The 27501-nt window shown below is 36.4% G+C and overlaps 1 protein-coding gene across 6 annotated transcripts in view; it reads right to left on the reverse strand.

The window, feature by feature from the left end:
* The window catches only part of SMARCA2 (SWI/SNF related, matrix associated, actin dependent regulator of chromatin, subfamily a, member 2), a 119666-nt gene that overhangs the window by 22664 nt on the left and 69501 nt on the right, over positions 1-27501 (reverse strand). For all 6 annotated transcript variants that reach the window (XM_058166432.1, XM_058166433.1, XM_058166431.1 and 3 more), the window contains exons 19-28: positions 25702-25944; positions 24368-24481; positions 23133-23240; positions 22384-22470; positions 20913-20959; positions 18879-19045; positions 16432-16595; positions 15026-15253; positions 10012-10089; positions 6564-6782 (exon numbers count right to left, since the gene is read on the reverse strand). In XM_058166432.1, coding sequence (XP_058022415.1) covers positions 6564-6782; positions 10012-10089; positions 15026-15253; positions 16432-16595; positions 18879-19045; positions 20913-20959; positions 22384-22470; positions 23133-23240; positions 24368-24481; positions 25702-25944 — 1455 coding nt within the window. The remainder of the gene's footprint in view (positions 1-6563; positions 6783-10011; positions 10090-15025; positions 15254-16431; positions 16596-18878; positions 19046-20912; positions 20960-22383; positions 22471-23132; positions 23241-24367; positions 24482-25701; positions 25945-27501) is intronic.

Genomic DNA, 27501 nt, shown 5'->3' on the forward strand with positions numbered 1-27501 from the left:
GCACTCATTTGTACACAGAAAAACACAGAGAACATCAGCTTTTGATGTGTTACACACCTACACATGCCTGCGATGTAGTTCTACTGAATCTTCAAGACGGCAATGAAAAAGGATATTTACCTTACCACTATCAGCAGGCCGGCTATCGGAAATCACAGTTAGTGGGGATAAAATTAACAAGCCAGCAAAGCAGCGAGCTGCTAGTCTCTTCATCAGCTGATCAGGAAAAAAAAGAGAGCTGGGGAAAGGCTATGTTTTCATATACAAGTAATTTTATTTTACTGAAAAGGCAACACTGAAAGGAATGTAGATACTCAAATCTGCCGTTTCATTCTACTACCTACCACAAGGCCCAAAGCCTTCTCCCTTCAAGCCTCTTTAATATTGACAACTACTTATCATATTTTCCTATTATTATTATTCCAGGAATACAAATAAAAAATATTTTTCAGCAGACTAGTTACTGACTCCTGGAAGCATTTTAATTATAGTATCAATATTTTAAAAACCCAGATATATAAATATATCTATATTTTTAAAAAAGCGAAACGGTGAAATCTGTATTTAAGGCTGTATAGCACTCAAGGCTGCTTCATTATTCACAGATAATTTTAATTTACTGGGATTGCTTTAAATACCAATTCCCTCCCCCACTCCAGTAATTTTCTTAACCTTCCTGGTTTAACATGCTTTTGAAAAAAAAAATTAAATTAAACAAATCAAGTGATCTATTTTTTTCTCTCTCTCTGCTCACAGATAAGCACACCACTGGTCTGTTAATTTTCACATGCTGCACCTGCTTGAATTTGCCTCTTCCAATATTTTTTGTAAAAATGATATTGCAATGGAGATTACAGATTTTCATAAATATTTCCATTGTACATTTGTGTGTGTTTTATAATTTTGTGAATAGCATACAAATGCTGCTAAATTATCAAACATGAGTTTTTTAAAAAAATCCAACAATTTGAATAAAAATACATTCTCTGCATTTTGTGAAACCTTTGTGAAAATTCATACATTAGCATTCATCAAATTAAAATGCTGATGCACCAACTTTATAATTTTAATCAGATGAGGTGGTGCCCAATTTTAATTTGTGATTTGTATTAATTACATGAACAATTTAAACCTTTTAAAATTGACAGTAAATGAGCATATGTAGTTTTCTACATAAGTGACACCATTTCATGTAGTTCAGTCTCCAAACCCTATATTTATTAATGAGTCTCAGCAGAATCTACACTGTTTCTCTGAAATAGATGCCACTGTACCTAATTACAAATTTCTATGAAATAGATGCTATAGTACCCAATTACAAATTTTAATAGCACTAACTTTCCATCCAGCACACTGTGAGCAAGTGTCTCTACCTTTTTCTCAAAATCTTTCCCAGATCATTTAATACAGTTCTCCAAAGCTGACTCCAGTGATGTACAAAACTGACAATGCTGAACTTCACTAATATTAATAAAACCAGTCCTAGAAGTACTTATATCTGATACAATGATATGTAACCAACATCAGTGAGACATAGTTGCAGCATACTTCCTAGTTCTACTGTTTCAATGTAACACAAAGAAATCTGTGATGTCACTGTGACAAAGTCCTACTGTATATCTCATAGAATGCACTAAAAAACAGCAAACCATCACTTATTTACTTTTGACTGGAAAGGGATGGAAACTGCCATTTGAATTTTTTCACTTGAGTTCAAAAATGTCTGTAGTTATAGAAAGCACTTGGTTGCAAGCACTAAACCAACCCTACCCTAAATCCCTTCCCTTTTACATTAGCAACCTTTTTGTTAAAATGGGGGAGGCAAAAATGATACCTTGGGTGCTTCATAGTACAAACACACATTGCTAAATTCATCTCTCTTTTTACCTAACTTTATTCCCGCAATACCAATCTCACAAAAGTTGGTTGGTTAGCTGACAGAAAGTTAAGGGATTCCAAATCACATGTTGAAACTTGAACCCGAGTCTCCTTTGCCCAATTCTACATTGGTTTTTAATATAATTAGATTCTCATTTTTTTAAAAAACAGTAATCAAAAGTCGAAAATCCAGAATCTTTCACATTTATGAACTGGTAGGAGCCTATCAGCTATTTCAGGTAGACCAAGTCAAAAACAAATCCCACAAAGACTACCAAAACTCTACTTCATTGCTTTAGAGTACAAGAAGAGAATCTTGGACGTCTGGTAAAGTTTTTTTCTCTCTTTCTCTCCCCAACTACATACCAAATAAAATCAGGGAAAGTCTTGAGTTTCTTTCTCTTACACCTTCTGTAATCTGTCAAGCAATTAAATCACTCCTCATCTTGCTTTACTATACAATACTATAACTTATTTATGTTAGATATGCAAAAGCCACTTTCAAAAATATGGAATATGTTCTCTTGTAATCTAAATATAATCCCCAATCTGTTTTAAATCTATATGTTTTTAATCTAATTTTGTAACATAGTAGTCTACGTGTATTTTATATACCCAGGTGTATATGATATCATCAAGATAGTAAAGGAATTGAAATAGAAATGGGCTGGTCACATAACAAGAAGAATTGATGGTAAGTGGACCAAGGCAGTCATAGAATGGATCCCACTTGATAAAAAGCATCCACAAAAGAGACCTAAAACAAGATGAATCGATGACATCAGCAAGAATTGGGGGCCCAATTGGCAAAAGAAAGCTCAGGATCGTATAGGTTGGAAACATGTGGAAGAGGCCGCCATCCTTCTGCAGTGGACAGATAATGACTAAAATGATGATGATGATAGATCTACATAGAATATGCATTTTAATTATTTTGCTACCTTTTAAAAATATTTATTAGATGGTAGTACTCCTGTAGGTGAGTATAAATAATCAATTTTCCTGAAAGTATACATGATTTGTGATTAGACTATTATGTAATTATTATTATTATTTACTTTATTCATTAAACATGAAACTCAGTGAACATTGAAAAATGCATCATAAATACCATTGACTGGTGCCAATGGTTGATACGGGTTGCTGCCAGCGTCCTAGGTATCAACTAAGTACCTTCTTAAGATGTACTATGTTTCAAGTAGCGCAGTTTTTGTAGTTCCACTGTTGTTATTGCAGGAAGCTGCAATTTGTTGATGTATCTTAAAAACTTCTTGGACATGGTACCAAGTGCCCCGATGATAATGGGTATCACTATTACATGTTTCATCCATAGCCGTGTAGTTTCGATGGCCAGGTCACGATATTTCATGATTTTTTCCAGTTCTTTTTCTTTGACTCTGGCATCTCCTGGTACTGCGATGTCAATAAATTGTACATTTCGGTTTTCGACAACTGTGATATCTGGTGTGTTGTGTTCCAAGTGACGATCCGTCTGTATTCAATAGTCCCACAAGATCTTCACCTTCTCATTTTCTATAACTTTTTCCACTTTATGTTCCCATGACTTTTTAGATACAGGCAAGTCGTATTTTTTACATAATGACCAGTGGATTAATTTAGCAACTCGGTCATGTCTAGCTTTATAATCAGTTTGTGTGATTTTACTGTATTCACATATTAAATGTGAAACAGTTTAGACTTTGCTGTTGCAAAGTCAGCAGTTTGGGTTGTCGGTGGATTTTTGCATCTTTGCTTTCATGGCATTAGTTTGTAGTGCTTGTTCTTGAACGGTGAGTATTAAACCTTCCGTCTCTTTCTTGATGGTTCCCATCTTAAGCCATGCCCATGTAAAATTGTCATCACATTTTCCTTCAATGTTTTTCAAGTTCTGTCCATGCAAAACTTTGGTTTTCCATCTATTTAATCATTTAATCATTTAATAAATTATATTATTATTTTTATATTATATTATTATTATTATTATTATTATTATTATTATTACAGTATACACAGCAAACAAGATAATTATGCTGGATTTCGTATCACAGATCACTAGTCGAACACTTCCCAAGCGTTTAGGACTGCTTGATGTATTGGCGAATTATGCAAGCAGATCCCAGTAAGGTGGCCTTCTGCAGCTGACCAATGGTGATCTTGTCAGCGCCAATTGCTTTTAAGTGCTTGCCTAGGTCTTTAGGCACAGCTCCCAGTGTGTCGAGTACCACTGGAACCACCTGCACTGGTTTATGCCAGAGTGTCTGCAATTCTTCATCTTATTATTATTATTTTATGACATTTTGCTGTGTATACTGTCATTGTTGTTGCTGTTGTTGTCATCATCATCATCATCATCATCATCATCATCATCATCATCATCATCATCAGATTATTGCATTGTTGGTTGCAGAGACAGCCAGTTGTTTAGATTGGATTGGGCATTTTTATCCACCTATAGTATTATTTATTATTAGCACCACCATCAGCAGCAACATGCTATCTTTGTCATAGTTAATGTACCATAAGACATATACAAGTTGTTTTGATTCCACAAGCATACACAGGTAACATCAAATGAAGAAATTTGGCATCTGTTTACTTGTATATCAAATTTCTAAGGCAGCACAATTCCATAAGGACTCTGGGTGATGTACAGCATTAAAAATAGTTTTACTTTGTTGTTCTGAGGCTAAGCACACACTTTTCACATAAATCTCCCAAGCACAATCCCTTGTTTCTCCAGAGAAAGGGCAAGAAAGTCTGACTTCTTCAGAACAAACTGCAAAAAATCTTAGTGGATGGTGATATATAGTCCAGCAATGAAGGGAGGGATAACCCTGAAGTAGAAAGACCACAATTTAATTTTTTAAAAGGCAGCTTCCTATGTGCCTAAGGGATGACAGGAATCACAAGTATTAGCTGAGCTTACAAGCAGCTATTTTTCAAATCATTTTGGATTCACTACTTCTGGAATGCTGCCATGTAGGTCAGTTATGTTATATGGCAGTTATATGGCAAGTAAAAACACTGCTTTTTATTTTAATAGCTAGCATTTCTTTGTCTTTTACTCAGCCTCTGATAAAACCACCTTTTTTAGACTTGTAATTTGGGTTGAAATTCTCCCCATATCAATCATGCAATCTACATCAAGCACCCAATCGACGCCAAGCAACTAAGTCCCAGATGTTCCATCACAGAATGCAACTGACAGGCAAGAGCATTTGGGCATATTCCAAATGACAAAAGATTCTCAGAAGAATTAAAACATTTGGTGAGACAAGGATATAAATCTTCATGGCTCATTGCAAATGTTCATATTTTTGGATTTCAGGATTGTTTAGCAGGGATAAGAAAATGGAAATACAGAAAGAATGCGTTTTCCAACTTCTAGGGATATACAGATAATTCTCGACTTACGATCACAATTGAGCCCAGAATTCCCATTGCTAAGGGATACAGTTATTAACTGAGTTTTGCCACATTTTATGACCTTTCTCACCACAGTCATTCACTGCAGTTGTTAAGTTTGTAACACAGTTGTTAAGTGAATCTGGCTTCCCCATTGAGTTTGCTTGTAAGGTCATAAAAGGTGATCACCTGATTTCAAGTTCACCTGCAACTGTCATAAATATGAGTCAGTTGCCAAGCATCTGAATTTTGATCATGTGACCACAGTAATCATGCAGTGGTCATAAGTGTGAAAAATGGTCTTTTTTCAGCACCATTGTAACTTAAAATGGTTACTATACAAACTATTGTAAATTGAGGACTATCTGTATTTATTCATACGTGATATTGTAACAATGGTTTTTTATATCACAAGAAATTGCATCCACTTAAGAGATGTAACTTATTACACATGATATAGTACACAATCCAAGCAGAAACATTTACAATGCAGACAATACAAATACCACCCTGTATCTTTGCCCAAAAGCTTCCTTGTTTCCTCTGAGCAACTATGTGAACTACTTGAAAACTACTGAACTTAACTGCAGTAACAAAACTTTTTCCTGGATCAAGTTATTTATTCATCAGCCTAATTACAGCTAACAAAAATTTCTTCCCATCAGCAATACAACAAAATGGACCATCTAAAGGCAAGAGAAAGGTTTCTTTATATCTGCGTCCATACACACACAAACAAACATGTAAACAAAACACACATAAAGGAAGAAAATTAATATGAAAATATTTGCATTTGGAAAGACGCCTGCCTGACTTTCTTTGCCTAAAGAAAATGTGAGGCACATTTAAATCCTCTGGTCACTCTGGTGCTCTACATTCCTAGTGCAGAACAAAAGAAATGGGAAAACATTCCTCCAATCCTAATTCATGACTCCTTTATCAACTCTTTAAATTACTGAAAAGGCAAAGTCCCTAACAGAATGAGTATGTTGAAGTAAAGGTAAACTCATACTCCATCAGCTCAAATGTCTCCTTCCCAATCATCCTCTACAGTTCTTCAATGCCATTCAATTTAAAGTTCTTCAGTTCCACTCAATTTTAAGTTAGACGAGCAAGTTTCTACTATTAAATCCAAAACCTCAAAGGTCAGCAATTTCAGTATTATCTGATAGGGAGGTTCCTCCAATTACTCATTCACCTCAGAGGGCAATTTCATTTTATTCTCCAGTTTGTATTCTTGTATCTTATAATTAATACCAAAAAGAATAAATTTTACATACCCTTAACCACTGTTTCTCTGTCAAAGCATCACTATAGTCCACATCCCGACGCTGACGGGACCCTCTCCCAAATATTTTTTCCTCCTCCTCTTCACATGTAAGTCTTTCCACTTCAGCATCGTCTTTGATGATCCAAGATGGCAAATCATCTTCCTCCATCAAGCGCGGTTTGCGTTTTGGGTTTCGAGCATCCTCCCTGCGCCTATCCAGGTCCATTCGCTGGAGAAGTGATAAATATGATATTTAAGAAAGGTGATGGCAAAACAAACGCTGGCTTTATATTTTCTCAATAAAATTATCTGCCATGCATACTTTAGCAAATGACCAACCTTGATTCTGCAACACCACCATGAACTAGAAATATTTGCTGAACAGGAAATGCAATTAAATATCCATTCTAAGAAGCATATCTTAAATATAGTAAGCTATATACATCAGCTGTTCTAATATTGGATTTTAGCCAAAATGCAAGCACTAAGAAACAAGAGGGAATTATCAAGATGACTGAGAAATAGAGTTTCCAGAAGTACGAAGACCCTTCAACAACAAATTTCATTTATTTATATATATTAATAGTTTTCAGCATCAGTTCTTCCACAATAATCTTCTTTTAAGGTAATATCAAAACGAAGAGCTATGACAGCTTTTGCTATCACCCAGCTTTTCAGCAATCTGTTCTATAACCTGATTTCCAAGTAAATTAGGCTACAATTTAGTAGGACACCAATTGTACTCCTTCGCTTTCCTTTTCCTGATTCATCAATTTAGCCGATGCTCAATTTGGCAATAAATGAAAATTGGGAATTTAAAAAGAAATATAAGTTTATTAAGCAAAAAAATATCAAAGCAATAATTATTTAATCTGATTTATTTCCTACCATTTTTGTTTCCATACAATAGTAAATTAAAGTTTAACTACAGTAAATTCTGCTCTTGAAGTTAGGTGCAAGGCAGAGGGGCTTTGGGTGCACACATTTCTGCCTATGTACAAATTAGTGTTGTATACTAACTACCCAAACACAATATGAAAAACCATATGGATATATTCCATTCTAACCATAGTGAAATAATTATAGTCACAGAATTTCAGCCTGGACAATGGAATTATACTTTCAAGTCCTTGTGTATTTCCTACAGCAAATTTTACGAAGAATTTTGACTTCAATTCCTTTTAATCAGCAAAATAATCAGCACAGCGACCACACTGCACACAAACTCCTAATGAGTGTCATTGTCATCAGATGTACACAGAAGTAAATTACAGAATGATATTCTTCTACTGACATTTCTATAGCAACACCACAAATGATGAGCTTATTTTTAAATGTTTTAATCACACACAAATGGGCATTTATATCTCGAAGGACCTCTGTGAAGAAGGCACAGAAGAGGCTGTACTTCCTGAGAATGCCTAGGAAGAGCATCTACTTCTGTCCTACTATTGCAGCACCATTGAGAGTGTCCTGACATACAGCATTCTTGCATGGTATGGGAACAGCTCTGTAGCGGACAAAAAAGCTCTACAGAGAATCATTAAAACTGCCCAGAATATCATCGGGCTCCAACTACCAGCCCTGAATGACATCTTCGAATCTCGCTGTTTGAGGAAGTTGCATAATATTCTCAGAGACTCTTCCCATCCTGCTTACAATCTTTTTGGACTGTTGCCTTTAGGCAGAAGATACAGAACAATTAAAACTTGGACCACATAATTTCTGAATAGTTTTTATTCCAGAGCTATAATTGCATTTAGCAATGAACTAAAGAGCCACCATCAGTGAGCTGTTGGACAGCATTACTTGGTCTGTTGTGTAGATGTTTGGGTGGTTTAGGGGCGGGGAATTTGTGGTGGGTGGGAGTGTGTTTGGGGATTGTTATGAGTGTTGAACCTGGTCTTTGGATGTTAAGTGAATTTCATTGTATGGGTATACTGTATATATACATACAATGACAATGAAGATATTATATTGTATTGTATTGTATTGTATTGTATTATATTTTCCTGAAAAAATGTTTGAGAGTAATATCAATCACCCAGGCTACGACATTGGTCAATTAATGTTTGACATTTTCATTAATAATGAAGGTGAGAGACTCTTATTTTATTGAAAAATATTTACCCAGAACACTCTATGATAATATTACACATATTACTTTTTTCTATTAAAGATAAGACTTTTTAACCCATGTATGTACATGGATCAATAGACTCCTAACTCACTGGGATTATATTAATATCCTAAAATTTTATCCAGTTCATTTTGTCCCTTCTACCATAACATTAAAAGGAAATAGAGGGGACTTTGGAGGCAGGGGGTTGTCTGATTACAAGAGTTCACAGTAGGACACACGAAAGAGGAGGGTATCTCCAATAATTCTGGTGAAAAAGAAGACTCTATCTTAATGTAAAAATGGGCCAGAACTCCCAGTATGGCTACAGTCTGTGTTATTATTAGGCTATACAAGCTACTATATACATCCCAAGTCTATCTTTAATTAACCCTAAAAAATTTATTAGCTTTAGAGAAACTGAGTATGTTCTTGACTTCTGATTAATCCATCAGTCTTAAAGTATTTCCTGTATTTATAACTAATAAAAAATCCATAAACATTAGGTCTCTAATCATATAGAGCCTTTATTTTTAAAAAGAATTTTTTATTACTGTCAATTGTCCAATGTTATTATGTTGGAACGTTCTTTTAATCTGCATATTTTTAATAGTGCTGTATAAATTTAGTAAACAAAAAGTACATAACAAACACTTCAAAGAAGTCTCATTGCTTCTTTACTCTTGCTTTCATTTCTTCTGATCAAGATCTGTCACTAAGAACTATAAGAAAGAGTAAAAAGCAGCCAACGAACAGAACAGGTGACAAAGAGGGACTAGTTGGATTAGCAGCAAGTATCATAGCAGCCTCTTGTGGCACACATAGAGAAATGCATTTCAAGACTAGTTATTCATCTAATAGAGAGATTAGTGTTTTTTAATCCAATAAATAAATAAGTGTATTTCACTCAGGTTTTGTAGAAAGACATAAAAAGAATTAATTTAGTTTATGCTGACTGATATATATTGAAAAATAGCATGATCTACTCATTTGTTTTTCAACTTGGTTAATGTATATAGTTCCAAAATTCACAAAGGGATGAATAATAATTTTGCTAGTTAAAACAATGTTTCAATTTATTCTGTGTTGAAATGCTAGAAAGGGCATCTACACTTATTATTTAACATAAAGAAGCAGTTATAAAATTTGATTATGGAAATAGACATCTTCGATAGGACATAAAGACGCAATTTGTTAGTGTCTTTTTGTTTCATACATTCCTATGTGTTAGGGATTTCACAATTTTCTACCTTAATGAGTTCATCCCTAGATTAAAAAGTGAGCTATAAAGATTATCAATGCAACAATTCAATCCACAATTAGAAACATGCATCACTACCATGAAAAGATCAAATTCCTCTTCATTTCGTGCAATCATCTGATTCAGAGTCTCATCATCAGGAACTTCATCTTCTTCCTAAAGATGGAAACAAAAATGTTTACAATTTTGTTTTCTTTCATTCAATCATGTCTGATTTTCAAGAGTCTGACTGGACAAGCCTGTGCAGTTTTCTTGGCAAGGTTTGCAGAAGTGGTTTGCTATTGTCTCCTTCCTATATTTGAGAGAAAGTGACTAGCCGAAGGTCATCTAACTGCCTTTGTGCCTAAGACAGGACTAGAACTCAGAGTCTCCCACTTTTTAGTCCGATGCGTTAACCATTACACCAAACTGGCTGTGATGACCCGGGGCACGGCACAGAGGCAGCTGCCAGTTCAAACTGCCTCTTTTTTGCTCCAAATTTCCCCAAATGCTGTCACGTTTCTGGCAAGTCCCAGAGCAAAATGATGACAAACACCCACCAACACCTCAAGCAGCCTTTGGCTGCAAGTAGTCCATCCCAGCGCTGTATACACCACGGCTACACAACAATAAAACCAGCAGGGCAAATCAAGGAGTTCAGGAAGCAAAGGATCCAGGTAATTAGTCCAGAAAGCCAGAAAGAATGCAAGCACTCTTGGAAAGTTCAAACGTTAGCACTCAACACTTCAGGAGTTTAGCGTTTGATCCTGACTAATGCCCTTCCCCACAGTGTCTCCTTACGTCTCATTGCCCAGGTATGCCTTGTGAAGAGGGGCGGGGCACTCTTCTCCCGAGTAGCCTGCTCAGCCTGTACTGTTCTCGCCTTCTCTCCATTCTCTGTGCTCTCGGATCAGGAGGGGGTAGTCCTTGCTCCTCACTTGAGCTCTGTTTCTCATGTTCCCTGCTTAGCCTCTCTTGGTCATCCTGCCTCTGTTCCTCCCTGCCTACAAGCTGTCTTATCCTGAAAGGCCCTGGCCTGACTGGCCCTTCCCTTCCCCATTTTCCTCCGAAGCCAATGGCCACCCCCTCAATCTCTGTCCAACTTGTCTTCCCCGCAGATTCAGGCTCCGACAGGGGCATGACACTGATCCTCTACTAGAAAAACCCACTAGGAGTCTCTATTAGAGAATATAAGCATGTGCATATGTGGGTAATCCTCGGGTTACAATGGCAATTGGGATTGGGATTTCTTTCGCTAAGCGATATATAGGTAGTCCTCGACTTATGACCACAATTGAGCCCAAAACTTTTGTTGCTAAGTAAAAAAAGTTCTTAAGCAAATTTTGACTCACTGTACGACCTTTCCTGCCACAGTGGTTAATAATAATAATAATAATAATAATAATAATATTTTAATTTGTATACCGCCCTTCTCCCGAAGGACTCAGGGCGGTGAACAGGCAGATAAAATATAAATACACACAATAATTAAAAACATCCCTTAAAAAACTAATTTAAATGCCCAAAATGTTAAAAAACGTACTCCCCCGTAAAATAACAAAATTTTAAAAACCCATCCAATAAAAATAAAAATCAGGCTAGTCCAGCCATACGAAATAAATAAGTTTTAAGTTCGCGGCGAAAGGTCCTAAGGTCAGGTAATTGTCGGAGTCCGAGGGGAAGTTCGTTCCACAGGGTCGGAGCCCCCACAGAGAAGGCCCTCCCCCTGGGGGCCGCCAGTCGACACTGTTTGGCTGACGGCACCCTGAGGAGTCCCTCTCTGTGGGAGCGTACCGGATGATGGGAGATAGAAGCCGGTTAAGTGAATCAATGTTGTTGCTTAGTTAATAATATGGTTAAGTGAATCTGGCTTCCCCATTGACTTTCCTTGTCAGGAGGTAGCAAAAGGGGATCATGTGACCCAGGGACACTGCAACTGTCATAAATATGAGTCAGTTATCAAGCGTCTGAATTTTGATCAAATGACCATGGGGATGCTGCAATGGCCATAAGTGGGAAAAATGGTCATAAGTCACTTTCTTTTCGGTACTGTTGTAACTTCGAAGAATCACTAAATGAACTGTTGTAAGTCAAGGACTACTTGTAGACATACAGGGCAATGTCATGTGACTGCTGGGGTAACTCCAAAATGTTGTTAGTTGCAAAGTTGTGTCCGACTCATCGCAACCCCAATCCCTTCATTTCTCCAATTTTCTTAGAGAGATCTCTGGTCCTTCCTATTCTATCGTTTTCTTCTATTTCTTTGCACTGTTCATTTAAGAAGGCATTCTTATCTCATCTAGCTATTCTCTGGAATTCTGCATTCAACTGAGGGCATCTTTCTCCCTTGCCTTTCGCTTCCCTTCTTTCCTCAGATATTTGCAAAGCTTCCCTCAGACAGCCATTTTGCTTTCTTGCCTTTCTTTTTCTTTGGGATGGTTTTAGTTGCTACCTCTTGTACAATGTTGGGAACCTCCATCCATAGTTCTTCAGGCACTCTGTCTATCAGATCTAATTCCTTAAATCTATTTGTCACCTCTACTGTATATTCATCAGGGATGTGATTTAGTTCATACCTGAGTGGCCTAGTGCTTTTCCCTACTTTCTAAATTTTGCAACGAGAAGCTCATGATCTGAGCCACAGTCAACTCCTGGTCTTATTTTTACTGACTGTATAGAGCTTCTCCATCTTTGGCTGCAGAGCACATAGTCAATCTGATTTCTGTGTTGACCATCTGGTGATGTCCATGTGTAGAGTCGTCTCTTGGGTTGTTGGAAAAGAGTGTTTGCTATGGCCATCATATTATCTTGACAGAATTCTATCAGCCTGTGCCCTGCTTCATTTTGTACTCCAAGGCCAAACTTGCCTGTTATTCTGGGTATCTTTTGGCTTCCTACTTTATTTATTTATTTATTTATTGTTCATTTATTAGCATTCTAATCCCCCATGATGATAAGGACATCATTTTTTGGTGTTAATTCTATAAGGTGCTGAAGGGCTTCACAGAACCGGTCAATTTCTTCCTCTTCAGCACCAGTGGTTGGGGCATAGACTTGGATTACTGTGATACTGAATGGTTTGCCTTGGATTCGAACTGAGATAATTCTGTCATTTTGGGGATTGTATCCCAGTATTACTTTTCCTACTCTTTTATTGATTATGAAGGCTTTCTGCTGAGGGATTCTTGCCTGCAGATGGTCATCTGAATTAAATTCCCCCATTCCTGTCCAATTCCAAAATACATGGGTCAATGTGGGAAGTAATCAAAGAACCACCTAAGGAGCATGGGGATGTTGCAGGGAGGCTGGAGTCTGAAGGAGTAGTTGCATGTGAGTGCAGGAAGGAGGGCACAGTTAAGTGTGAGCCCAGGGAGGCTGAGGGAAAGAGGCCATGGTGAGAAGGAAGCCATGGTGGTGGTGGGACTTACCAGACTGGCAACTTCCCTGCTGCCTTCCCCATTGACTTGCAATAAGCCAGCAGGGACGGTTGCAAATATCAATCACTTGACTGTGGGATGCTGCAATCATTCTAAGTGGGAGCTAGTTGCCAAATCGCAGTCATGTGACCGCAGGTGTGCCTGGATGGCCAGAATTTAAGGACCCATCATAAGTACCATTCATTCAGCACTGTTGCAACTTTGAATGGTCACTGAACAAGTGTTAAGTGAGGGCTACTTGCGTGTTTTACATCACAAATGGCCAACATTTTAAGGGTTTGATACAGCTTCAATTCAGTTGTGTCTTTTGACTTCAATTTTATTTACAGCTATGAAACAACTGCTGTAACAAGAATAAAGACTCAACTCATAGCTAAAATAAACCTCATCACCTTTAACCAGTAAGTCTCTTGAGAAATGACATATCTATGTCCCAAACACGTGCCACTTTCATAATCCATTAATCAGATTTCACACATCTCTTCTCGCAGTTTGTCAATGGTTAAAGTTAGAGCTATCAAACCTGGGTTGCAAAAATATATGTGGCCACCAGAGGGCTGCCACATAGTATCATAAAGTTTAATGTTTTGCTGCCTTCTAGAGGTCATCCAGGTTCTTGCAGCATGGTTATTGTAGCTCTAGTGAAATACTAAATATCCAACTTCTGAACTGTTTGGTACAAAATAATACTATATCCATAAACTTGGATGTTTAATCTGATCCTTTAAATCATATATCTTTCTGAACAGCAATATTAACAACAGATGTTCTGTGATTTTCTTTTATCACCATTTTGTATGCTCTAGTGAAGCTCAATTTCTCTCCCAAGAAGGAAGATCCCACATCATGGACACATAGAAGAGTGATATATAGCATGAGACAGAATCAGTCTAAGTTGTATCAGAACATACTGCACAATACCCTATTTATTTTATTTTAATACCCTGAATCCTTTGATTAAAAACACTTAAAATTAGAAGATCCATTTGATAATGCTTTCTGTTTAATCAGAAGACTTTTATTATTCAGTTTCTTAACCTTGAAACCTTGCTATCAGGTTTTAAGGAGAATGAAAGGAACCTTGCAGAATGGCCTGCTCCCTTTCCCACTAGTTACATTTCAACTTGTAGCTCTTACAATTGCTGAACAATTCCCAGGAGGTTTAGCCACTTTCTACAACTCTTTCTACAAGCTTGCATTATTAGCATGGCTTAAGGGCAATTGCATCATTTGACAAGCCTCGGATTTCCTTCCACTCTGACAGTAGCTAGCCACTTCTGGGTTTATAGGGATCTGGGGCTTCTGTTCAGAGTCTACCCCTTCTGTTTCTGTTGGTAAAGCCTCACTTCTTTTCCACTTTTGGTGGCGCTAATTGTGCTTCTTCAGCTCTGGCTAAGATTGATGGTCAGGGATGTTCCTGGGCATGATTCAATGTTCTCTTATGAACTAAAGCAAGGTGTCAAACTCGTGTTGTCATGGCATCTTCATGTGATGTATTGAGACTTCCCCCTTTTCGCTAAACTGGGTGTGACGCATCCAGCCTACGGGCCGCGAGTTTAACACCCTTGAACTAGATCATGAATCAGGAATTAAGTGAATAAGTGTAGGGATACTGGAATTGGGAAGAGTAAGAATGCAACATATATCTATTTTTAACAGAGATTTTTGTATAATACCTCATTTTCTTCTTCATGTTCCAATATGGCTTGGAGAAAAGCTCTTCGTTCATGGCTTGAAGATTTTTGGTCAAACATGCCAGCCTGAATAACCTTCTGATCCACGTTCAGTTTATATTTTGCAGCTGCCAAGATTTTCTCCTCGACACTGTTCACTGTGCACAATCGTAAGACTCGAACTTCGTTCTGCTGCCCGATTCGATGAGCTCTGTCTTGTGCCTGCAAGTCCTGTAGAAAATACGTTTGGTACACTTCTAATATTGGAGTAATTGGGCAAAGCAAAACATCATCATCAACATTTTACATTCAGAAAAGCACTATAGACTATGATCAATATTCCTAAATCTAGACCTTCTTATACATTAAGCTCTTCAAAGTTCCAATTAATGAATTCCTGGATCCATAATACAATGATTTAAAGGAAGATGAGTGTCTTGTTATATATACCAAACAAACCAAAAATCTATGACAACTTTGATGGCCTAGCAGACTATTTAGAACAATAGTAATATCAGCTTGCTTTCCTTTGAATAATTCTTTCATCTCTGATTTTGAGGAAAAGCCAAAGATGAAGCAATATGACATTTTATGTGATCAGGCGGAGATATGAAGCTTTTTATTGGCTAATTTGCGGATACTTAATCTCAAATTAGGGGATGCGGTGGCTCAGTGGCTAAGATGCTGAGCTTGTTGATCAAAAGTTTGGCAGTTCAGCAGTTTGAATTCCTAGTGTCGCGTAACAGGGTGAGCTCCCATTACTTGTCCCAGCTTCTGCCAACCTAGCAGTTCGAAAGCATGTAAAACATGCAAGTAGAAAAATAGGGACCACCTTTGGTGGGAAGGTAACAGTGTTCCGTGAGCCTTTGGCGTTTAGTCATGCCGGCCACATGACCACGGAGATGTTTTTGGACAGCATTGGCTCTTCGGCTTTGAAAGAGATGACTACCGCCCCCTAGAGTCAGGATCGACTAGCACATATGTGCGAGGGAACCTTTACCTTAATCTCAAATTGGCTTCATATTTATAAAAACAGGATTAAAATTTATAAAATTCACCTTTAACAAATGGTATTAGTGATAGTCCTTGACTTATGACAGCAACTAGGACAGGATTTTCCCTCACTAAGCAATGCAATAGTAAAACATGACTGCATTGCTTAGTGACATCAATGCCTACAGTCTCAGTTATCCTAAGTGGTGGGAACCATAGCAAATTTTCTTTTGCAACCCACAGCCAAATTGATAGTGGTTGGAAAATAAAATAAAGGGGATGAATCCAGAAAAATTATTTTGGTGGGAAATGCCTCAGCATCCTTGATGTATTTGAACACATTACTATTCACAGAATGCTTTGTTTTATTACTAGTGATTTAAAATAGCACAGGAGAACAATGAATCGTAAATTACCTGGTGAGGATTCCAATCACTGTCAAAAATTATAACAGTATCAGCTGCCTGAAGGTTCAAGCCCAGACCCCCTGCTCTTGTGCTCAGCAGAAAAATAAAGTATTGGGAATTGGGCTCATTGAATTTCTTCAGCAGAGTTGCTCGATCTTCCGACTTTGTTGTTCCTAAAAACAAAACAAAACAAAACAAAAATACTGTAAATAAAAAAGAATTCAGCAATTCCTAGCTAGCAAATATCTGCTCCAGATTTTCACCTGCATTGATCCCAGGATTTAGTTATATTGGGGACTCACCCCCTTTATCTGCAATACAGAATGAATTTGGAGAAGAGAATATATGTTTTTCGAATATACTAACCCAGGGCTGTCAAACTTGCAGCCTGCCAGCCAGATGCCTGACATACCCACACCCGGTTTAGCAAAGGGGGAAAAAAGTCCCAATATATCACATGACGCCACCAGGATGACGTGAGTTTGACAGCCCTGTACTAACCAATAGTTCCGTTCTTATTCTTTGCTTGGATAAAGCTTCAGGAACAACTATTTTTAAAATTGTTGGCATCTTAATTGAAGAATTACAATTGTTCTTGATGAAGAAGCTGACTCTAATGATTTTGTTAACTAATTACATGACAATAAAATCAGCGAAGTTCATTTCTAGGCCATCAAATTTGAAAGCCAGTCTGAAGTAGTGGCTAAAATGTTGGTCTGGGGGTGAGGAGTGCCAGGGTCCAGTCTACTTTCATCCTTAAAAACTTTGGTGACTTTGGACCAATCACTTTCTCACTCTAACCTATTTTACAGTGTTCTTTAGAGGAAAAGGAGGAGGAGGAGAGAGCAGTATGGATGGTGCTTCAAATTCATGAATGAAAGACTGGACATTAAAAGCATTTGATATTGTTGATTCTGGAATTATTTTAACAGATTAACAGAATTGGAAGGGACCTTGTAGGTCATCTAGTCCAACCCCCCATCCAGGCAGGAGACGCTACACCATTTCTGACAGATGGCAGCCCAGTCTCTTCTTGAAAGCTTCCAGTGATGAAGCTCTCACAACTTCTGAAGGCAAGGTGTTCCATTGGTTGATTGCTCTATGTAATATTTAAGTACTGATTATTGATAACACCTCCCAATAACAAGTTCTCAAAAGTGGCTTATTTTATTTACATACTCACTTTCAGCCATTTGTATGCCACCTTTGCTTATTGTTGGGAAACAATGTTAAAGTGAATTACAATATTTTTATGGTTTTTCGCATAGTAAGCAGAGGCAAGTTACTCAGATGTTCAGCTCATAAGAAAGTGAAACATCTACCTGAAGCAAATCCAAGTGATTTCAAGTAAATTTTATTATTTACATAAATTCTGATTGTCCTGAAGAATAACCACACTGCAGGAACAGCTGTTCCCCTTCCCCACAAGTGTCTATAATCAGGAGTGACTCAGATGGGTCAGGTAATGTTGGGCCAGGAGGACAAGATTGCTTTTGCAGTTCACATCTTCTCTCAAAGAGCTGATAGAATCCTCCTATTCAATAATCCCGCTACCACCAATGTCAGCGGCAGTTTGTCTAACTCCCTTTTAGGGAAGAGTTAATTTTTATTTTTCTAACAGTTTTGTTTTGCTAAACATGCTTCTCAGAAATATGTTTTTTCTTCATTTGAAATGTGTTGAAATATGTTTCAACTTCACTTTCAGCCAGTGACCAAATAGAGGGAGAATATTTAATTGAACAGTATTTTATCTTTATACATATTCATATAATCATAACCCACAAAAATATCTTCTGCCATGGAAGATCTGTAGAGACATACTGTAGCTTGTGCAATTAACTTTAAACCTTTTAATAAATTTCTCCCCTCAATCCTTTATTTAGTTAAGAATATCACCTCCTATGATGGAAATAAATGTTAATCAATGTTAATGACTAAGAAGAATCCAAACTGGATCAAGAATATCAAGGGCATTTTAACTTGACAATACAGTCTTTTAGAAAACTGGAGAAATGAATGTAAAAACTTCAGCGGAATTTTGAGATTTCTGTCACATTATTATTTTGAAAGACGGCCTTAAAATAATGAATGGATGAAAGGAACATGATATTTGAAGCATTTGTGATCTTAAGTCTTGATTGTAAGATCCCTGTAAAGTATCTCAACATCATTTATAGGAAGCTAACAAATTGAAACACCATTTCAGAAGCTGACAGTACGGTCTGTTTTACTGTAGTGATAGGGTATCAGAAAATAAAGAATGATCTCAATCACTGAATGACAATGGCAATAAGTAATAAAAGTAAAAAAATTTAAACATGGCTTTCCCAACCAAAATTTAGAGCCTTTGTTACAATAATACAAAATAGACCTTAGTTTATTAACAGCATATTAATTAATGAGAGGTATTCCTATTGTAATGTTTAAATGGACTTTAGATTCAACATGGACATTACCATCAAGTCGCAAGTAAGCAAAGTTTCGAAAGGCAAAGTAATCTTCCATAATAGTCATAAGGGATGTCATTTGACAGAAAAGAAGCACACGATGATTAGTGGCTCGCAACTTTGGTAGAATTCGATCGAGTAGCTCAAACTTCCCAGAAGCCCGATAAAGCTCAGCTCTGTGACAAAAAACAAGAACAAAAAAATCACACAAGAATTACCTTTTCTTGTGTAGGTCTTTATTAACTCTCACTAATCTATCTTCCAAAATTAAACCCAAAATCCAGAAAAAGCAAACAGACTAAATACGGTCTGGAAGGGAGAGAGGGAGGGAGGACTAGTTTCAGAAGGAAAGATATCTTATGTCTGGAAAAAATCTTTAATATATAGTTTTTATTAACAATTTTTTTAACAAAATAAAAGCCATAAGACAAAATAAACAGAATAAAGAAAACTAATGAATGACGAGAAAAAAAATAGTAAAGTAACAAAGTAAAATAAAGATTATAAAGAAGCACCCTTCAATCTCCTTGACAACAATTATAAATACATTTATATTTTACACTCTCTTTTCTCAGGTTGCATCAAAATTTCATTTATTCCCTAGGCTACCCTTTCCAATCTTCAAATCCATAAATTACATGTTTGTCTGAAAGTCTTTTTCACCTAGTTGGTCTGGGGCTTCTAAGAGAGTAAAACTTCAGAATTCCAATATTGAAATACTTCAGTATTCAGTATAAATAGAAGGAATGGAAATTTCTATTTTGTTTGTTATCCACAGATTTTCTAAGTGTTCAGAAGATTGTTTCTTCAACCTCTTCAACTATTACCTTTTGGTAGTTTGGATTTTTCTGAGGACATATTTGACCCTCTATTTTCGTGCTTTACACACAATGTTATTTCTTATTTTTCTAAAATTTGTAGACATAAAAAAGGCCATTTTCTTTGTGTAATTTGAGTGTGACATGACAAACTAATTTAAGCTTATACTTTGCAGTTAATCTCACTTTACCGAAGTGATATATTTCTGAATAAACATATCCATAATTAACTGAAGGACCATCCCTCCTGCTGTGAATCTGCATAGGTCAGCAGAAATAACCCTTCTGAAAATATTTCATAGCGCTATCTAGCATGTGGGAGAGGGCTTTTCCTATGTGACCCCTAGACTATGGAATGTACTGGGGGGGGGGGAGAAGTTTGTGTCCCTAAATGTCTCACAATTTAGGAAATGAGTGGAAATCCATATCCTCCAGCTTTGAAATGTGAATTGAGTAGTATTTTTATTTTTTGAATCAAATTTTAAGCTTCTCTTGATTTTAATTGTATTATTTTATTTTTATGTTTTTAAATTTGTATTGTTAATTGCTGTAAACAGTTTTGAATGTTTAAAGTCAGAAACAGTCAATCAGTGCCATAAAGTTTTCTTTTACTTTCAGGGAAAAAATATGAAACATATGTCTCCATTGGAAACTAAAGGAATATAATAGGGATCTAATGTGCAGTCACGCAAAATTGGGATTTTCCTCCACTTAACTGATAGATCACTCAGTATCTCCAAAAGAGTATCTCCAAAAGAATAGATACTATTCATTGCTATTACTATTGCTTCTAAATATTTAATTGGCTAAGAGTTCTAATAACTTGTTTTCCCTCAAGCTGATTTGCATTTTACTTTTGTCTTATAACTTTTTCTAATATATATGATTCTTTTGGTATTTTGATCTCTAATTATAACATCAATAAATAATGCCAATAACCCTGGGATTTATTTGGCACTTAACAGTACACAGTTTATTAATTTTATTTACTTTATTTATTTATTTATTTAAAGATTTATATTGCTGCCCATCTTAAACAACTCTGGGCGGTTCAATTTCTTTTATCGATATAATATTAATTTGGTGCTTTAGAAGTGCTTCATCATGCCTAGATCATATCTTATTTTAATTTTTTATGTCAACGTATTTTCTGAATGGTTTATGTTTTAATTTGAAACTACCCCATCTATTAATACATTGGCCACAAATAAATGAAAAAAATTACCCATTGATAACACCACTGGAATAGCCCAAATGTTCAGCAAAGGATTCCTGCAAAATGATAACAATGAATTATTTAGCTTTTCCATATTAAAAGTTCCCTAAAATCCATCAGAAGAAATGCTTTACAATGCATAGCACCATGTACAAAACATCTCTTCCAATAATTGAAACATCCACATCCTATTCTAGGCTTCCACTTTGATACCCAACAAAAAACATGGACAGTAAATCAAAGGGAACTACACAAGCACACAGGGACAATGGGAATCAATTTACAAAGCAGCAACATCAACTGCAAAAAAAAACAAAAAACCAGCTTCTGAAATGAACTGAACAGAGGTACTTAGTTCTCACATTGCGAAATACCATTTGAATTCTTCGCTTAGCTCTAGAAATGAACCACTTAAAATGCATAAATTCAGCTTTCTAGTTCCAATTTATTAATGGATTTCAGAAGTTATATTTTTCTTAACATAAATTAGCTGGCAAGCTACATGCAATTATTAAAGTATTGGGTTAAATAAATAATGGGCAACTAATTGATTAAATCCCAAAGGTGCTTTTTCGAGAGGCAACTGGACTTCCTTTGTTTTTTCTTCGTTTCTCATCCAAGAAGCTTTTTCAGTTCTGTAATTGATTAAATGATTGCAAATAATCATTTTCTTGGTAATCTATGAACAATTTTACAATATATGCATTGTGTATGTTTCATAGAAAATAATGGTTCATAACTGGGTATGTATTTGTTTGATTATGCATTTATTTATAATTACTTATTTATAACTTCTATTTATAACGTCTATTTCCATGCCAACCACTCTAATGATTGTACTAACACAACTTTACAATTGCTGGGTTGTCTCGTATTGCTGCAAGTGAATGTGTGGGACATGCACTTCTGTTCTTTTTTGGTTAGATGTGAAGTTGTGTATGATAACTGAACTTGATTTTCAGTTCCTTACTCCCAAATGAGTCAAGGTTCAAAACTGGAATAAATCAAAACATATTGAATTACCACATCATGGCTTTCAAGGAAGCAAGAAGGAAACCAGAAGTCCCATTTGCAATTACTAGTTCATTATATACCTCTCTGCAAAGCAGGAACAAATCCAACTAAGCAGTTCCCCAACAGTAAGTTAAAATAAGCCAGCAATTTTTGCTCAGTGGAATTTACACAATGGAGTTATTTTCCTATTCATGTGATTAAAAAAAGGTATAAAATATTTCATGTCAGTCAGGATGCCAAAAGTCTCTTGACTATATGAAAATGTCAGTCATTTGATGATAGGCATGGAATTTAATTAGTCATCATCAAAGACAAAGTTTCTGATGTCAAGAAATTGTTCAGAAATTCCAACGTTTAGCTGATCTATACCAAAACTGTTTTCAAAAGATCTCACTGAAAGAATAGAAAAATGCTACTTTAAGTAAGAACAGCAACTGTGTAGAATGAAATGATAAGATTAATTTACCTCAATATGTTGGAACATATATGGGTGATTGCATATTTTCCTCAGCTGCATGATGGTATTCATGAGTGTTTTGGCTCCACCTTTTCCCTGCGGAAATGACACAAAGGTAGTTATGAATTAATAAAATCAAATAAAACATTGTTCGCTTAATATATGGCATATTTTCCATATCACCATATTCACAGTATAGTATATGCTTGTTCTAATATATTATCTAGAGCCTTTGAAGGAGATGCTTTGTAACAGAAAAAATTAGTAAAAGAACACTCAACATAACCCTGTGATATTCCCAAATTGGTGAAGTTTACGGATGCTGTATTTGTGACAGCAACTACCAGCTGAATCTTTTTATGAATCTTTCAAAGCAGCTGTCTTCTTCCAAAATCTCATGGCTGTTTTGGAATACATTCTAAAATGTATTTTTCAGACAATTATTTAGGCTTGCTATTTTTTTTTATCCAAATTCTAAAGAACCTTTTGTAAATAGTCATCTATTCGTGTTAATTCACCGTGCTGGTTGTCCCCAGTTTAAAGCATTACAGATTCCCTCCATTTATTTTTTTAATCCACCAGTTATTTACAACAATCTAGGTCTCATATATAAATGAATTCTACTTTTTTTTTTTAGTAATGTTTGATTTTTCCCTAGGTATACTCAAGAAAGCTCAAATCATTTATTTGTCAGAATTCCTTTTTTTGTATAGGGGAGTTTTGTTCTAGAAAAGACAAGATGCCAGCAGTCTTCTCACCTTCTTGTCTTTCTCCGAGCCATCAGTAAGGAGAATTCCCTTGGCTTGCATGTGGCGATACAAAATCTTCTGCAGGGCTGACATATCACACTTTATCACGTATTCAACCTTGTATAAAAACAGACAATAAGTATTAAATAATGCAGCTTTTTCAAAACATTTTAATGAATTTAAAAATATATTAAAACAGGGGTATCAAACTCGCATCGTCAAGGTGGTGTCACGTGATGTATTGCGACTTTTTCCCTTTCGCCAAACCGGGCATGGATATGGCCAGCATGTGACGCATCCAGCCTGCAGCCCACAAGTTTCATAGCCCTGTATTAAAATGTCTGCACTATTAATATTAAAAATTATATTTACATAAAGATTTACAAAACAACCTATTCAAAGTTATAAATAAGAATGCAAGCAAAACTAGATTATGCTGGTTCTCAACAACTGACTTCAGGGAAAAAATAATACAGAAAAGGTTAATTCCCTTGCTACATCACCAACCTATCGCCTGATCTATCCTATCTGTTTTACTCTTACTTATTCCAAAGGTTAATTATTTGTATTTTATTTAAAATGTATATTATTTTCTATATAGTCAATGGAATAATGATTGATGATATTTGGAAGATAATTAATTTCTGAAATTATTATAATCAATAAGTACTATGCTATATTCACATACACTGGATTTCAGCTAAAAGGGCAGCAGGAAAGTTTGCTAGAAAATGTGTAATAATACACTAAAGACACACATATGCACATGCATGCACACATACACACACATTATGACATGGTAAATTGAACCAGCAAAGAACTCAAAAACAGTCTTCCTTTAATGACAGGAATTGGGACCAGTATTTCATCACCAATGGCAGGGCTGTAAAATATTTCCCTTGTGATCCTTAGCAGTGACATCACAATGATTTTGCTGCAACTTTGAGGACTGGCTGCAAGTCTCCTCCTTCAGCAGCCTCATAAATTCAAATGTGACTGAACAAATGGTTGTTAACTGAGGACCTACCTATAGTGTTTTTAAATGGGTGGATCTAGATCTAAATTAGTTCCTATTTTATATTACTGATATTACTGATAGTTAGATAAAGCAAGATTCACAACCAAGCTCAACCTTCTGAAGTTTCAGGCAGAGTTGAATAAGTTCCGACAGAGGTATATCTTGCATCATATGGCCCTGGATTTTATTACTACAAGTTTTTCAACAGAGCTTCTTCTTCACAAACCTTTTCTGGTAACTGAGATTCAACCTCTTTCTTCAACCTTCTTAACAAGAACGGTCTTAGCACTTTATGGAGACGCCGAATAATCAGAATAGTTTCCTCCTCATTTAAATCCACCTAAATGGAAAGATTAAAAAGAGAAAAAACACTTTAAAAACAACACATACATATTTCATTATTTGCAACAATACTACAAAATCAACTGTAACCATTGCAACCAATTATATGTGGGATAAACATCATGTCAATGAAAAACCAGGCTCTATGAACTGGTAGTCAAGCGACACAATCCCAAATCCTTAATCTCTACCCACACTGACACCAAACAACACCAGTTGTTGCCACCCATCATACTTGTGAGTTCATCGAAGCCTGGCACTCCACAAGCAATTCCATCAACGCATTGACTACAATCAGCCTACGAACCCTTCAGAATCCAAATCAATTGCACAGCCAAACAGAGACAGCATCGACCCATAACCAACCCATGCAAGCCCCCCCCCACAAAGAGCACTTCATCTCCCAATGACCCTCACATGATGTAACTTCCCCATCACAAGACTCTCACTGATGACTCACAGCTGACCTATCATAAGACCTATTACAAGACCCTCACTTGATACACCCACACTGAAGCCCTTATAAACAGAAGAACACTGACATTCCCTAAACTCTGCTGAAGATGTTACCTAGCCTGGTAATGCAACATTCGGAAACCAACCCACAAGCTCAAAGAATAAACCTTCACCCTCACCCTCATATTTCATCATTTTTTTAATGCTAACAAACACTTTAAGCCTTCTTATATACCAGTGTTGGTGAACCTATGGCACACGAAACTGTCCCGCGACAAATGTGCAGCTTCACCAGCTCCTCTTCACGTTCCTGTGCTCAAATGTGTGCCGGTTAGCTGGCCATCATGCGTGCGGTGCTGGCAGACCCCAGAAGAGCGGCGGTCCATTGTGCATGCGCGAGCCAGCACCCCAACTTCCGGGTTGATGTCTCGCGCATGCACAATAGACCGCTGCTCTTCCAGGGGTGCCGGCACCGCGTGCGCGATGTCCAGTTGACCGGTGCACGTTTGAGCACAGGAACGCGAAGAGGAGCTGTTGAGGCTGTGCATTCGTCGTGAGACAGTTTCACGTGCCACTTCTGGCACGCAGGCCAGCACGCGAGAACGCCAAAGGTTCGCCAACACTGTTGTATACTAAAAGTGCACTAAGAGTGCATTAATTAGAAAGTTCACTGTATCAATATACTATACCAGTTGCTATAAAACAGACTGTCCATTTAATATAATGTGTTACTATAGCATTTTTAAATAAATTGCCCAGTACCCTTTCTCCAGTCATGGCAAAAGGAGCATTGAACCATTGTTCAAAAGTGCTGCAACTCTTGAAAATTGTTGGGAGGAGAAAATTAAGGAGAGCCCAAAGTTCAGGTAATTTGTTCTGCAATGGTGTTCCAGTCAAGAGAATCCTTCTTGGTGCCACATAATGAGTATTTAGCACTTGAGTCAGCTTACAGTGATGGTTCTTCATTCGATGACCTTCATCTACAATCATATATTTCCACCGAATCTATGGAAATACATAAACAATTGGTAGGAAACTATATTGAGATTCTAACCTATGAAATCATTATGATTAAATAAAACTGAAGCCTTCAAAACTCACATTTCATTTGTATGCAATGAAATGCAATAAGTATGCAATAATTAGTACATATTTTGCACAATATTAACAACAGCCACTAAAATTGGAGTGCATCAAGTGTACCTCATAACGTCCCTCATAACGTCCACCTTCAAAGGCATAGTGGATTAATACAATCCTATTTAATAGACAATAGTCAATAAAATTTAGACTGAATTTGTGTGATTTTATTTTATTCATTTATTCGTAAATTTCTAGGCTGTTCAATTCCAACTCTGAGTGGCTTCATAAAGTTAAAAGAACAAAAGCTCAATAAAAATGAGCAACGTCCATAAAATGACAACTCAAGGGAACAAGAATCTTAGTTACAGCTAGACAGGAGCCTATCCATCCATCCTAAGCCAGTTAACCCTTAAGGATTAAATCCTTTAACTAAAGCCTAAGAGAAAAAACAGGTTTTTAAAGAATGCTCTGATACAAATTTATAAGGGGGATGCTATTCCGTAGGGATATGTGCAGTAATAGAAACACATGATGAGAGAAAATAAAAATACTGGCTTCGCATCCTTTAATTAAACATTTTTATATATGCACAAAATGCAGAGTAAGTTCATCACTGAAAGAAAATTCCAGAAGGTGAATTGATACAATTTAATGCATTCAACTATATAAAAAATATCAACCCAGTAAACTTTAGTTAGCCTCACAGAATATAGCCTCATAGAACAGAGGGCTGAAACTTGACCCATTTATTCTTACTATCACTTTGCAAGAGAAGAGGAACAATGTAAGGAAGTGAGAAACAGAGTCAATGAATGGATGAAACCATACCCTTAATATTTTATTGAGGAATCTTGAAAATCATTATCAGGAGCTTTATGTGTCCAATAACATACATATTTAATTCCAGACAACCTTTTTAGCCCTCCCTTCATGGGCACTAACATTCTCCACAGTAAATTCAACTGACTGAATTGGCAGGAAAAATCTTTCTTAAAACTGATTTGAGAGGATTGAGAGCCTCCCAATTTTCTCTCAACACAAATATAAGAAGAGAAGGAAGTGCAAAAAAAGTGGATTACAGGTAGTCCTCGACTTACGAGCTTTGACCACAATTGAGCCCAAAATCTCTGTTGCTAAGTGAGACAGTTGCTAAGTGAATTTTGCTCCATTTTACGACTTTTCTTGCCAGACTTGTTAAGTGAATCACTGTAGTTGTTAGGTGAGTAACATGGTTATTAAATAAAGGTGGTTTCTCCATTGAATTTGCTTGTCAGAAGGTTGCAAAAGGTAATCACGTGATCCTGGGACACTGTAACCGTTATAAATATGAACCACTTCCCAAGCATTTAAATTCTGATCATGTGACCATGAGGATGCTGCAATGGTCATAAGTGTAAAAAATGGTCATAAGTCACTTTTTTCAGTGATGTCGTAACTTTTCACTAAATGAACTTTTATAAGTTGAGAAATATCTGTATT

The sequence above is a fragment of the Ahaetulla prasina genome, chromosome 2 (genome assembly GCF_028640845.1).
Source record: "Ahaetulla prasina isolate Xishuangbanna chromosome 2, ASM2864084v1, whole genome shotgun sequence".
NCBI lineage: Eukaryota > Metazoa > Chordata > Lepidosauria > Squamata > Colubridae > Ahaetulla > Ahaetulla prasina.